Source organism: Pelodiscus sinensis, chromosome 11, assembly GCF_049634645.1.
Source record: "Pelodiscus sinensis isolate JC-2024 chromosome 11, ASM4963464v1, whole genome shotgun sequence".
In the NCBI taxonomy this organism is placed as follows: Eukaryota; Metazoa; Chordata; order Testudines; family Trionychidae; genus Pelodiscus; species Pelodiscus sinensis.
Window position 1 is genome coordinate 12,006,033 of NC_134721.1, and position 14,877 is coordinate 12,020,909.

Consider the following 14,877-nt stretch of genomic DNA (forward strand, 5'->3'; position numbering starts at 1 on the left):
TCTGGGGCCGGGGAAGACTGGGACTGTGCTGCCAGCCTACTCTCCAGAGCTCTGGGGCAGGCTGTGGCTACACCACTTGTGAGCTTTTTGGAGCTCCAGGGCTGGGGCCATGCCATCCAATGGCTCTCTGAGGGAGAGGGCAAGAGTTAGCAGCCACATGGTGGGAGAAGGGGGAGGAGGATGGATGGGGGCCAGCATGTCACAATGGAGGGGAAGCATGGGCTCTGGTGGGTGGGAATGGGGGGGGAGCTTGCCTCCCCAAGCCATGTGGTCACGCATCACCCATGACTATGGGATTCAGCACGAATGTTATGAATAGCAGTAAAGTAAAATTGGGACTCAGATAAATGCTTTGTGAATCTAGGCCTTAGACTCCAGCTATTTTGATTCCCTTTTCTTCTTTCTTCCCTCCACCCCTATCCCCCTTCCTGACTAGAGACAGGGCAGCAGTCACTTGAAGCAATTCCAATGCAAACAAAAAAAGAACCAGACTTTATAACTGTGTCCCCAGACCTGCTAATCCAGGGCCAGGCAAAATATGGTCCATGGTCTAGATCCCACCCACAGCTCAGCAGGAGCCTCAGCCAATGCGAGACCGACCAACGGGAGCTGCCTGTTTGCAGGGCAGGCAGAGTGCAAAGCCTTGCCCCCTCACCCGCTGCACTCAGAGCAGCACATGGCTCTCACAGCCAGCTGTTCTAAGCTGTGCACAGGGTGGAGTGGGCAGGAACCTGCCTGAGACACCTGCTGGGCTGCTGGCTGGAAGCCATCTCGGTAAGTGTCTCCTGGCCAGAGCCTCTCTCTGGCACTCCTGCCCCTCCCGCCTCCAACCCTCTGCCCCGCTGAAGTCCTACCCCATGTGTCCCAAACCCTCTGCACTCCTATTCCTTCACCCATACCCCTGCACAACCACCTGCTGCCGTAGGTCACAAACCAACCTTCTGAACCTCCTCCTGCATCCCTGCCCTAGATCACAATCCCCTCCCAGAACTCTGCACCCTCACTACATTTCAGAATCCTCTCCTGAACCCATATCCCCTCTGCAACCTGGGCCCCCTCCTGCACCTCAATCCCCTCCTTCACCCAAATGCTTTCACAGACCCCCACACCCCCTCTGGCTCCTCAATCCCCTATCCCAAGCTCCCTTTCTGCACCCAACTTCCATCTCAGACCCCACACTTCCTCCATTAATATCATGGAAGGGTGTAGCCCTTGACCTCTTACCAAATTCTTGGGAGTACTCCCCAACAAAAATGATTGCTAAATCAACACCCGCTGCATTGCTGCCATCATCATAGATATCCCCAGTAGTAAAGATGAGCTCTCATTGTTTAGCCCTTAAAAGGATAACATCACTTACTGCAAAGGAACAATTCATTTTAAAAAGGGGAAGGTGAGGAAGGCTGAAATGATTAACTGCACCTATATTCCAGGATCAGTGTTAGGTTTCACACTTCACTTCTGAACTCACCGCAGAATCCTCTTCAAGCACTATATGAATTTGGAACAGCTCAGACTTGCCTTCAATGCTCCTTGTAGCTTTGCCTTCACCTACTTTTTTTGCACGAACTACTCTGCTCTGGCAATAACATCAGCCTCCATTAATCGATTTATTTAATTCTCCCCATCCTATTCTGCTGTATTTTTTATGCAGACACCAATGCCATGAACACTTTCCCCAAGCCAGTGCTCCAAGCCCCTTGTATTCCTTATTCAAGTCATGCTAAAAAGCCTCATTTTTTCCAGAGGCCCACAACAATTTGTTATTTTTTTTCCACTTATTTTGTGTGCTTTTTCTCCAAGACATTTTTAAGCTATTTTAATTAGGAGTTGTTCTCTATATCTCCCAGGAGCTGAAAATGCAGCAACAAATATTCAAAAATAAACGCAATGATGACATCAAAGTGAAAATCTCAAATGTTTAAAAATGGAATATGGCTACAACATCTAAAGTAATATAAATTATTAAACCACAGAATTCTGAGGACACTTTAAAACAGCATCATTGTATTTTTATTATTTGAGTATAAGCTTTCTTAAAATGTATTCACGCTAATTGTGTCATTGCAGATTTACTCATGTGTAGCAATAGAATTTGGTTTAACATATGTCTAACATTGGGCAAGGTTCTGTCATTTGTACTCAAAGGGCACGTTTACAATACATGGATGGTTGATATTGCCATGATTGATCTTCCGAGGTTCAACTTAGCAGATATAGTACAGACCCACTAGATTGAACTCAAAGGGCACCCCCATTGGCTCCAGTACTCCTAATCCTCGTGAAGAGTAAGGGAAGCCAACAGGACCATTTGCTCCCGTTGATCTTCCATGGTGTGGACAGGGATTTAAGATACATCGACTCCAGCTATGTAATTTTTGTAGCTGGACTTGTGTATCTTACTTCGACCTTCTCATGTAGTGTAGACTGGGCCAAACTGAGCTGCCTCCTTTCCACAAAAAGATGCACTGAAATTAATATGGGTAAGGTTCTATTCAAACTGATGAGGGTTGAATAATCAGTTGTTCTACATATATTTACCCATATGGATTTATAACCTCAGCACCATGTAGGGAGGTAATGCATAGCTGCTCCCCTACCTCAAGTAGCCTCAAGAAGGTAAGGTAACTTACAGTGTCCTTGGGAAGGATCCAACTTATGTAACACTTTGTAATTTGCCAATTTGGGGACCTAGCTAAACTCTTACTCACTTCCCACCTTCTCTTTCCCCTCCCAACATGCACCTAGTGAACAGTACTTGAAGGCCACAGACAGCACTAGACCTGGGTTCAAAATCTAGGTTGGTGTGTCCATCCTGCCTGCCTCTTCTATGCTCAAAAGAAATCAGCCCTGGTATTGGTATCATCTTTTTTTATTATTCTTTTTAATAAAGACTTCTTCATTTGAAAAGAGTGAATGAAAAAGTGCACTTAATTGCAAACCTTTCCTGAAATGCAATTTGTATATAGTGACAACCCTTTCATGAATTGCAATAGACTCCTGAGTTGCAATTATTCACAGGGGACAGTAATGAATTAAAGTGTTTCCTGCAAAGATTCACAATTCTACTCTACTCGGAAGGCAAGTTCATTAGATTAATCCAGGGTTATTGGCTTGTTAGTACATTTATTCTGTACGCCCTTTATAGCAAATTGTCAAAAATAAAGCCACTCTGGGTTACATTTTAAAAACAGCTGAACTCCATTTTCACATCTAAGAGCCGTGATTTGTGTTTTCAAGTAGTGCATGAATTGAAACAGGCAGCACTTATTAAACAATACAATTTTTGGTGATGGGATATTTTGCATGTTCAATACAATCGGGTTTTATTCTCCTTAGTAAAAATCAGTAGGGCTTTTTCTAACAAGAACATGGTTGGGCCCAGAATTTTTGTGCATGCAAAGCTGAGCTGTGCAAAAAGGAGCAAGAAGATGATGCAGAATACATGCAATGATTGAAATATGCCAGGTTTTGGTGTATACTGCGGCACTGTCTTACAAACGCGCAGGACAATCAGATGTTCTGATGTTGCAAGATGATGGGAAATTGCACATGGAAAGAATATGCCAAAAAAAGAACTGATTTGAAAGGAGTTCATGATCCCAGTGGGTCTGCAGCCAGCTAAGCAAATTTATGAGACTGTATGAACCCGGGTATAAGGATGTGTCTCCAGAATCATTCCATACTCCCAACTTGCCAGTGTTTAGACATGACCACAAAAAAGAAGAATAGTGTTTGAAGTACAGAATTTGGCGTCAGAATGACACAGACCAAAAAAAGCTGCTGAGTCTTCAATGCTCATGGCTGCTGGGGGGGTTGGTTTCTATTTCGGTATAGGTAACACACAATAATGGTAACACCCTGAGTCGCAGCCACGAAATACCCATGAAACACTGATTCCAATTTTCTGCATTTAAATATTTAATTAATTTCACAAGAAAAAAGGTGACAGTACCAGCCCTGGTTTCCAGGAATCAGCCAACGTGGTTTTCTCCCAAATTAGAATAGCTTGTCAGCAGCAAGCCACACTCTGCAAAACCTAATGCAGTAAACAAGGCTCTGTACAAGAAACGAGCATCAGAATTCCAAACCGCCCCATACAAATCAAAGTAGTCGTTCTACCTTCCCCAGTGCAGTCACATCTCTTCTCGGCAGAGGATGTTTGATGCTAGACTGTTACAACAAACACATTTTACAGCCCACCCTTCTTCTTTGCTCTCAGCCAGCCCCCAAACTCCCCTGCTTGTCACTCAGTCTACCACAAAGGTTTTCTTCCTGCCAGAGATCACATCTTCCAGCCCCAGCTCCATGCAAATGGGGAGATGCAAGGCAGAATGCTGAGGACAGCAGTGCTTCCCCCAGGCTTAAGAAACACAAAGCAAAAGCACTTCTGTGTCTACTGATAGAGAGAGCTGCATTTCCCTGTGCTAAGAGTCAGTGGAACTAAACCACCAAATGTGTGGGGCTTTTTTAAACCGAACACATAAATGATCTGACAAATGCAAAGTGCATTGACAATTTTTGAAAACCTGTTGTTGGGGCGGGGTCTTTATTTAACTATTGTAGGATGCTAATACAAATTTATACTTTGATGATTGTTAACCATTTACTTTCTGTATAACCTTATACAAGGGGGCCCGGTGATTTTCTCATAACTTTGGGCATGCTCTTGTTCTAGTTTTCATTAATGGTTTATTGTGTTTATTCAGCCTATCTTTATAATAGTAATAGTATTGCTAACGAGTGAGTTATTACTAAGATTCAGCATTTAACCTGCACAGCACTTTGAAATCTTCAGGCCACATTCACTGCTGTTTTAATCGGGCAAACTTCATTCAGACTGACTGCAGTAAGCAGGGCCACTCGCCGCACACTCATTCAGCAGGGATGGCATTGAAACGATTAGACACCTTGAAAACTTAGAACTCCATATATATTCTCTATTCTCTCCATGCCCACCAAAGGATAAGATGGGCAAACATAGGTGAGAGCTCTGTCTGCTCCACACTGCGACAGATGGTCCACTATAACCAAGTCAAATATTGCTCCCAATTAAGGCTAACATTGGTCTTCAGGAAATGGGGACATTTACTTAAGAACTGCCATAATGGATCAGATCAGTGCTCCATCCAGTCCAGTATCTTACCCTCAACCACAGCCAGTGCCTCTTGCTTGTAGAAAGGATGCCATTAGGATATTATGGAATTAGTTGCCCTCAGGGAAAGGTTTGCCATAACTTCCTCTGTAGTGAGCTTATGCTTGAAAGTATGAGAGTTCACATTCTTTATACATTAGCTAGGACACACACAAAAATGTAACCGTGGCCATTCTCATTAGACACTTTATGATACAGTGGGATTTACCATGGACTTCAAGGGGAGAGGAGATAGGTCAATGTTAAATGATTCTGAAAAATCCCACTCCTAATTTTTATTCGACTCCTGCTAGATCTCAATGATATTGCATGGCAGGGAGCGCCACAGGCTCTTCATGTGCTGTTTTAATATTGTATTTCCTTTTATTAGTTTTCCATTGGTTGCTTTTCAATTTCATTACATGATGAGAAAGGGTATACAAAAGTGCCTGATAATCCTCTGCTCACCATTCATTATGTTGTATACCTTTCTTCTGACTCATTTTATTTAGCTCTTCTCTAAATAAAGCAGTGCTAATCTTTTCAGTCTCCACTCATATGAAAGCCTTTCCGTGCATCTAATCATTTGCATCAGCCATCCACTTCTATTTCTGCTGTATATTTTTTTTATGAAAAGGTGATCAGAACTGAACACAGTATTCAAGGTAAGAGAACATCTGCTTATGCAACAGCAGTATAATTTTTTCTCTCTCATTCTTTACCCACCATAATAAGGTGCTTTTTTTGATTGATGATGCACATGGAGTAGATTTTTTTCATTGAGCTGTGAACAGAACTGTCTCCATCTTTTCCCTAAGCTGTTATAGTTACAGTTTACAATAAAAAGATGTGTATGATCAATTCAAGTTTTTCTGTTCCAGTGCATACTAGCTTGCATTTCTTTACAGTGATTTTCATCTATCACTGTTCTGCCCAACTGCCTGGCATTATTAGCTCCCTCTGGAGTGCAATAGACTAACCTAATTTTGGACCATACTGGTCTCTCCCTTTTCCAGATCATTAATCAATATATTAAATGACTGCAGTCTTCATGCAGCACCCCCGGCCATCCTACTCTTAACCTTTTGCTATGGTAAAAATGCACCATTTACTCCTGTTCTGTTTTTCATTTCTGTGCCAAATTCTGTGACACTACTTTAAATTTCTCATCCCAAACCCCTTTTCTTAACCACCACATCTGAGGGATTTTGGTTAAAGGATTTTGCAAGGCCAAGTAGTTGCATATCATGTTACAGGTTTTGTTGTTATAGTGCATTTCCAAGGGCATGTCTACACTAGGAAATTATTTTGAAATCACTTATTTTGAAATAAAAACTCCCAAAATAACTATTGCAAAATAGTGTGTCCACATTACAGGGAAGCTCAACATTAGTTTAAGACAAGCTCCCTTAATGTGGATGCACTGCCTTGACTTAGAGCACCAGGAAGCACTGGGGAGTAATTACTTTGACTGACTCTGGGAAGTAGTTATTTTGAAAGAGCAGCAGTGGAGCGTCCACACTACCACTATTTCTAAGCATCTATTTCAAAATAAGCATTATTCCTTGTGGAAAGCAGGAGTGATTATTTCGAAATAACCAGCCCATTATTTCAAAATAACGGGCTTGGTAGTGTGGACACTCCACTTGTTATTTTGAAATAAGGGGAGTTATTTCAAAATAACTTCCTAGTGTAAACCAGGGCCATGTCTCAAATAGACTTGCCAAGATGCCACTCCTCCGGGTAAAAGGCTGCTCTCCAATTCTTCTGTGAAATACAGGAACAGAAGTTGGCCCACTAACTTCAATGAAAGCTGTATGCTTGTGTGTCAGAGCAGATTATCCTTAGATAGAATGGCAGTATATCTGGTATAAAGTCTATATGAAAGGTGAATACTGTTATCAATTATGAAAAGAATTATGAACATTTTAGATAAGATTTTGCTCTTTGGATTTGAAAGTGATACCATTGCATAGTTGTACTTAAAAAGGAATATGCAGATTATAAACACAAAATCTTTTAATAAGATTAAAACAAATATGCCCTTATTGATATAATACCTTTCATTTTCCTGCAGCAGCTCGCTTCTCTTCTTCCAAGAGCAAACTGCCTTTGGGGAAGCTTTTGGCTTGCACTCAAAATCTACTGTGCTGCCGATCTGAACCTGAATCAATTTCTTCATTGGGTTCTTAGAGAAATCTGGTGCAGAAGCTAAAACAGAGGGAATGTTAGCAGTGAAATAAAGCTGGTTGACATTATATTAATGATGCTATTACTAAGCATTGAGATGGCACATCTCAGCTTCCAACTGTATTTACAAACGTTAATTAACAGTCCTCTGCTAAGGGAAATATTATTTCTCTCTCTTATAACTTGAGGGACACAAAAGCAAAAGTCTGGATTCTGCAAAGCACTTAAGCACATACTGAGTTTAAGCATGGGCATGAGGTCCTACTGACTTGACTGGGACTTAAACATATGGTTAAGTTCCACTGAAATTGGTCGTGCTTAAGCACATGTATAACTTTAAGTATATGTTCAAGAGCTTTGATGAATCTGGGATGAACTCATTTGCCCAAGACCATTTGGACTTATCACTAGGACATGTATTAGAACTCACAGAATTTCCTGATTCCTTGTCCTGTGTCAGATCATTAGTCTGAGCCTCAGGGTTATGAAATCATTTGGACTGTAGTACATGCAGTATTAACAGTTCAATAAATAGGCATGACATAGAACAATACTATAGAAATCCAATTTTTAGGAGATCTAAGCCGGGTTAATGGATCAACAATTGACTTGGAACCTTATCACTGGAAGGGAACTAGTTTGTTTTCAGAAAACATACCTTTTTACATAGGCCTCATTCCAATTAATGTTCCAAATCAGACTCCCCAGCCTTGCATGTAAAAAGCCTGAAAGCATTTGAATTCACAGCACTTTGCAAGTAGAGTGCTTCATTCTAGCAACTGATTGTCATTGGTTTTAAAAATGAGCACACCTCACCTAACCCATAAAATGACAGACCCTTATCCTGATGATCAAGGAAAATAGCGCACACAACCAGTTTACTACCTTTAAATGACATTTCTCTCCAGGGAATGCTGGAGTGAGGATGCAGAAGGTGAGTGCTACTGATGAATGTGCTGAGCCAATGTGGCTTCCAGGTTGTGTGATTAGTTTTAATCTTTGGGCTTGCATCCCAGCCTTTTGTCTCTGCTGTCCCCCCAATTAATAATTTATCTCCGTGTCCTCATTTTCAAGCAGTGAATGATGGGACTGTAAATACCGTGGCTATTTCTAGCAAATCCTCTAGAAGCAGGTGAATCAACGCCTCCACATTGTGAATAAAAAGTTGTTTGCTGCGATAAAAATGTTTATTTTGAGGAAAACATCTGAGTGGGTCAAAACTTTGAGATCATGTGAATGTTACTAGCTGCCGCAGTGATAGCTAAAAGTTATTACCTCCCTCTCACCTCACAGAAAGGAAAATGAATCTTACCTACAACCCTGAGTTCTGCACTGGAATATATCACTCCATGTTTGTTTTCAGCTACGCACTGGTATATGCCAGAATCTGTCAGATTTAGATTGGTTATTATAAGTGCACCACCTTCAGTTTGGATCCTTCCCTGGATATTAAGAAAAACACTTCAATATACATTCAGTTCTGCAGGAAATAAATAAAAGGAGTTTGCATAAGTCCCATTATGCAGTCCTAAGTGGGACTTATGTAGAGCAGAGATTCCTAACTGCCAGTCTGCAGACCAGCAGTGGGCAGCGAACTGCTGGCGGCCAGGCCGCAGCGGCTCTGGGGGCCATGGCTGGGGAACATTGCCAAGTGCCTCCTCTCCCACCACGGCTCCTGGGAGAGGCGTATCCTGCCCCGCCTCTCAACCAAACAGTGCCAGGCAGGGGCGGGGTCTCCACCTAGCTGAGGAAGAAGGGTTTGCTGCACATCAGGAGAGCTGAGCAGGGGACTCTGAGGGCAGGAGGCTGGCACCAGGGATGCGGGGGGGTAAGGGGGGAAGGAGGAGGTTGGGTGCAGGGGGCTCTGAGATCAGTGGCTGGTGTTGGGGAGTGGTGGAGGGCTCTAGTGCTGCCACTGGGGGTGTCTGGGGGCCAGGGCTTTTGGCAGACCAGTTATATCTTATTTGCATACTCATTATTTGCATAATTAATATGCAAATAAAATGTTGCAGGTTAGGAACCACCAATGTAGAGCATATTCTCTCTGCTACAGAGGTGAACTCCATATTTTGGGAATGATGCAGTAATGGCTTTAATAAGACAAACAGGGCTTCATGGTGCCATGTAAGAAAGAAAGGCCTGAATCGGACACCAAATCCTCCCCACACACTAAGGAAATCCAGGTATAGATCTTTACTTTCTCACTTGTGATTATGACTAGGGAAATGTACTACTGCCAATGGCAAGAACTCAAAAATTCTGACATAGGCTCCTCAAATCAAGTTTTTTTAACAAAACAAATACTTCGAAGCTCTTTTTCATTAGTCTGAGTCCGTAAAGACTTACATTTTCTCTATAATCATAAAGATTCAAAACTTACTAAAAAGCGGAGATTCTTAGCTCATCACTTAACTCCAAGAGCTGGACTCTAAGAAACATACCAAATATCATGGAACCTGTGATAAGTCATGTGAGTTGGCATCACTGAACATCTGGAATGAACTCTAACTTCGTCAATTTACAATAATTTTGAACTAAATGCAATACCTGTACGAGTCCCTGGAAACTGAAATATCATCTAAAAATGCCTCAACCTGAACTACAAATCCAAATATGTGTAACTGATAATGGCACTTCACCTTATTATAGTTTTCACTTGATATGCTTTGATAAGGCCAAATGGAATACTACACAAATTGGCATGGAACAAAAAAGTAACATATAAAACATTTAGATAAATGAGTTCTAACATTCAAGGATATGAACCTCCGCTGCCCAGTAAAACCACTTCTTTCAAAAAGGTGCCTGAGCTGGGATAGGAAGCAATGTATCTATAAAGTGAGCTGACGAAAAAGGGTGATATTATAAAGAGAAAAAATAAAGGAGTTTTGCTTTAACGGCTGCTGATAAAATGCTCTGTTTCAAAACCTCTGCTAAAAAGGAGGAACAGGAGAAAAAACAGTCCCAAATGCTTCTCAAGGAAGGAAGGGAACTGTGTCTGGGGAGGCCCTAAATGATAGAAGAAACTTTTAGTAAAAAAAGCAAATTACCTCAGAGACTAGTTTGCCCAATGCAGCAAAGTGATGCTAAATCACTATGATGGTTTACCCCTCCAATGTGTCTGCAGTATAACAGTTTCCTCTCTTGGTGATGCAAATACTAAGCTACCGTATTTTCCGGTGTATAAGGCGACTGGGCGTATAAGACGACCCCCTATTTTTTTAGTTAAAAGATAGGGTTTCGTCTTATACCCCAGCACCCCTCCGCCTCCTTTGCTCCCGGTGTCCCTGGTCTGCTGGAGATGGTCCCCAGCAGACCAGGGACACTGGGAGCAAAGCCTCTGAGGACGCCCCGGCAGCGGGACAGCCCCGGCACGCCTGGGCTGCCCCGCCGCCGGAGCCCCTCCGCGGCTTTGCAAAGCCTCGGGGGAAGCCGGCGGCGGGGCATCCCAGGTGCGCCTGAGCTGAGCTTCCCCCGAGGCTTTGCAAAGCCGCATACCGGCGTATAAGACAACCCCCGATTTTGGGGGGATGTTTTTTAACATCAAAAGTAGTCTTATACGCCGGAAAATACGGTACTATTTTATAGAAAGCTACACCAGCAAGTAAGATATAAGTCTATCATGAGTCATCTCAAAGGCTTCTCTGGAGTGGTCAATTCCATGGACTTCAGTTATCTCTAAGCAGTTAATATGTAGGGATCCTTATTTCACATGACTTTACTTAAAAAAAAAAAAAAAAGGACAAAGGAAAAACCCACTTTACCTCTAGTGCTAGAGTGTTTCCATTCTTTGTCCACCTGTAGGATGGTTTGGGTTTCCCACTCGCCCTACATTCCCAGTATAAACTGTCCTCCACTGCGGCTTCAATATCTTTTATAATCTGGACCCAGTGAGGTTTTGCTACATAAGAAATACAAAACAAGAAAGCCAAAACAGATTGAAAATATTGTTCAGTGTGAGAACAAAAGAGTTAACTTAGAGAGAATGGATTAGGTTCCTAGTTAGATCAGTTGGTGCGCAAAGATTCTCCATGGTTCTCACTTTCATTGCGTATTGAAAGAAATATAACTCCATGAGCTTTATTAATAAATTAAATTAAAGATGATAAAAACTAAAAAGAAAAAGTAAAAAAAAAAAAAAAAAAATCAAGAAAATCTATCACTAAGGCTAAATATATCACTAAGTACAGGCTGAATTCATCTAGTCCAGCACCCTTGGAACCTGACTGGTGCCGAACCAGAGAATTTGCTGAACCATTGTCTAACAGCATTACTTCAGTTTGATAAAGTATGGTTTAATTTTTAATTTAGTTTAGTAATATTTAAGTACATGTTAAAACTCTCTAGTCTGGCATTCTCTGGTCTGACACCATTTGTGGTCTGGCATGATTTTAGATATCTGGGTGTCCACTTATCATGGTCGTGGCCAAGTTTCCCATGGTCCCATAAAGTTTGTTTAAAGTCACCAGTTCTGCCTCTCAATGTTCTATGCTGCTATTTAGCTCTAATTTACCCCTAAATGTCTTCTAAGAGTTCAGTAAGCAGTGGAAGTGTTGATAATGCTGTTGAACAATACTGACCTCCTGTGGTCCAGTAAATTCTCTGGTTCAGCGCCAGTCAGGTCCCAAGGGTGCTGGACTAGAGATGTTCAACCTGTAGTTTACCTCAACCTGCAGCCCTCAGGTGGGCATTGTGATCTGGACAACATGGCCCACCTATAGTGAAGTGGTCAAGCTTTGTGCTTAATATCACTTTGGAAAGTCTTGCTTATACCAAGTAGTCCCATGAAATATCAATTGATAGTATGTGAACCCCAAAAATATCAAGACCTGGAAAAACACAAGGCAAATTGTGAGGAAATTCCTACCCTAAAGCCCTGCGGTAAATGGTCCTGGGTGATATATGGCATGCCATCCAGAAGGCATCCTTAAAAAGGACCATAAAAAAACCCAATTATGTAATAAAAGAAAGGAAACATTCACACTGCACCCTCATCAGCATTTCCTGAAATAAATTTAGATCTCATATGGCAGCGGTCAGACCTTTTCTTTGCATACAAGGGAAACTGGGAACTGGCAGTTACCAGCTATCTGGGTAAAAGGCAATAATAACCTGGCCCGTTGGCAGCTGTTCACTGAAAAGCAGAAAGTCACTTGACAAGTTATTAATATGAATTCCATTTGAAGAGGAAATAATTAAAGTCTGTATTCTCATATATGCTATTTCTCTCATAACAGACAAACCCTGAACTTTACATTTGCAACACCCAGATGAAAGATAGCTAAAATAAGATTGCCAGGGCTCAAAACCATCACTTGATGATTTACTGGATTTTCTGTAATTGCTATTTTTTTCTGGAAAAAAGGCTTCCTAGAATTTGATTCTACTTCTTATGATATTCTGCAAGAATCTGAGTTTACAAAAATTAGTACACTAAATATTTGTCCAGTCTGGCATTGATTGACTGTTAAAAAGAAGAGGATAAGTAATTTACCATTGGAAGATGGATATCAGTGATAAATCAAAAGTACTTTCTTTTTTAACTTCTTAATGTACTCCCTCCTATTGTATGACTGCTGCATGCAAACAATGAAGTACCTCACACCTTTTTCTGGAAACCTTACATAGAAAATATAAAGAGGGGTCAGTATTAACTTGTTAACCCAGACCAGTAGAAAACCCATGATTACTGCATTCCTCAGCAAAATATAATGATGGTAAATATGAAAAGGGTCAGATGAACAGCCACACCAGGAATGCTATGAAAAGAACATTGCTCAAGATAGTAACATCTTAATACAGGTTAAACCCCTCTGGTCCAGGACTATCAGGTGCAGCAACATCTCAGGTTCGGCAGGACCTTGGATGTTGCGGGACCAGAGAGCCCCAGTAGGTGGGAGTGGAGGCTGGCAGGGAGTCTAGCAGCAGAGGTGAGTCCAGCCGAAGCTAGGACAAGGGTCGGTCCAGTGCCTTGGGTGCTGTCCTCCAGGAATGGAGTTGGCCGGAGGGAGAGAGGGAGACAGCGGTAGGAGGGCTGGAACCCAGCAGGGGGAGAGAGCAGAATTGGTGTGATGGCAGGGGAATGGTTAGGGCTGGCAGTGGAGTCTGAAAGCATTCCCTGTAAGCTTGGGAGGCCACCCCACTGCTTAGCTGAGCACCCATAGCTGGGAGAATGGTAGCAGTAACATGTAACAAAATTTCCGCACACGAATGGAAAAAAATAAAGGGAACATCGCTTTTGAGTACAGCTGGCTTGAAAATAGAAATCACTTCCTATGAAATATTTCAGGTTTTTTGGTGAAAAAAAATCTTACACTGAGATGAAATATCAGCAAATGGAAAAATGTTCAAAGCAAACTGAATGCTAGGAATCATTAAAAAAGAGGGAAAGAGAATAAGATAAACAACATCTTATTGCCTCTATATCAGTGTTTCCGAATTTTATTTGGCTAAATAAATTTGGAACCCTTTTGAACTCAAAATAATTTTGCGGAACCCCTGACTGCGTGGAACCCCTGACTAACTTTGTGCACAGCACTGAGTAGTGACATCTTCGTCCCCATTGTCTGGCTAAGTTGGCATTACACAGGAACACTTATCGTGGCAAACACAAATGAAAACTGTTTTCAATAAAATTCATAAATGAATGAAAATTCCATTACAATAATTTAGGTTGTACTGGAATTCTCACGGAACCCTTATCTTCACTTCGCGGAATTCTGGGGTTCCACGGAGTACCATTTGGGAAACACTGCTCTATATAAATCCTTGGTACACCCACATCTTGGATACTGTGTGCAGACAGTCAACTAAGGCAGGGGAGGGGGGAATATGATAGAGGTATAAAAATCATGACTGGTTTGGAAAAAGTGAATAAAGGAGAATTATTTACTCTTTCCCATAACACAAGAACTAGGGGTCCTCAAATGAAATTAATGGGTAACAGGTTTAAAACAAACTCTTTGCCAGAGGATGTTGTGAAGGCCAAGACTGTTTCAGGGTTTAAAAAAGAACTAGATAAATACAAAGAGGATAGGTCCATAAATGGCTATTAGACAGGGTGGGCAGGAACGCTATCCCTAGCCTGTTTTTCAGAAGCTGGGAGTGGGCAACAGGAGATGCATCACTTGATCATTACCTGTTCAGTTCATTCCCTCTGGGGCACCTGGCTTTGGCCTCAGTCAGAAGAGAGGATATTGGTCAGACCAAGTATTCTCTTTATATAAACCAATTCATCCATTTCATTAATGTAATATAGATTCAGGTCTATATTTCTCAAAAGATGTTGTCACAGTGTATTACACTGGACTTATTACAAATAATTAAATAATATAACGTTATGCAAACAGACACTAACATTATATTTTAAAAATACAATCTCTATAATTTTTTACCCCTGAGGGTTGACAGAGTGACATCATCATGTCATGCTGTCCACTGCCTCCTCCCTCCCTGCCCCCCCATCCCCGGTGCCATGGGTCCGGAAGTCCGTGCCCTTCCCCCTCATGGCGGGAGGGTGGAGAGTCACATGCCCTCCTCTCTCCCTGATGCTC

At 41.9% G+C, this 14,877-nt stretch overlaps 1 protein-coding gene across 2 annotated transcripts in view; it reads right to left on the bottom strand.

Annotated features, from left to right (window-relative positions):
- Positions 1–14,877, bottom strand: part of CNTN3 (contactin 3) — a 274,591-nt gene that overhangs the window by 53,519 nt on the left and 206,195 nt on the right. For both annotated transcript variants that reach the window (XM_075938655.1, XM_006113828.4), the window contains exons 7-9: positions 11,089–11,225; positions 8,637–8,766; positions 7,195–7,345 (exon numbers count right to left, since the gene is read on the bottom strand). In XM_075938655.1, the coding sequence (XP_075794770.1) occupies positions 7,195–7,345; positions 8,637–8,766; positions 11,089–11,225 (418 nt within the window). The remainder of the gene's footprint in view (positions 1–7,194; positions 7,346–8,636; positions 8,767–11,088; positions 11,226–14,877) is intronic.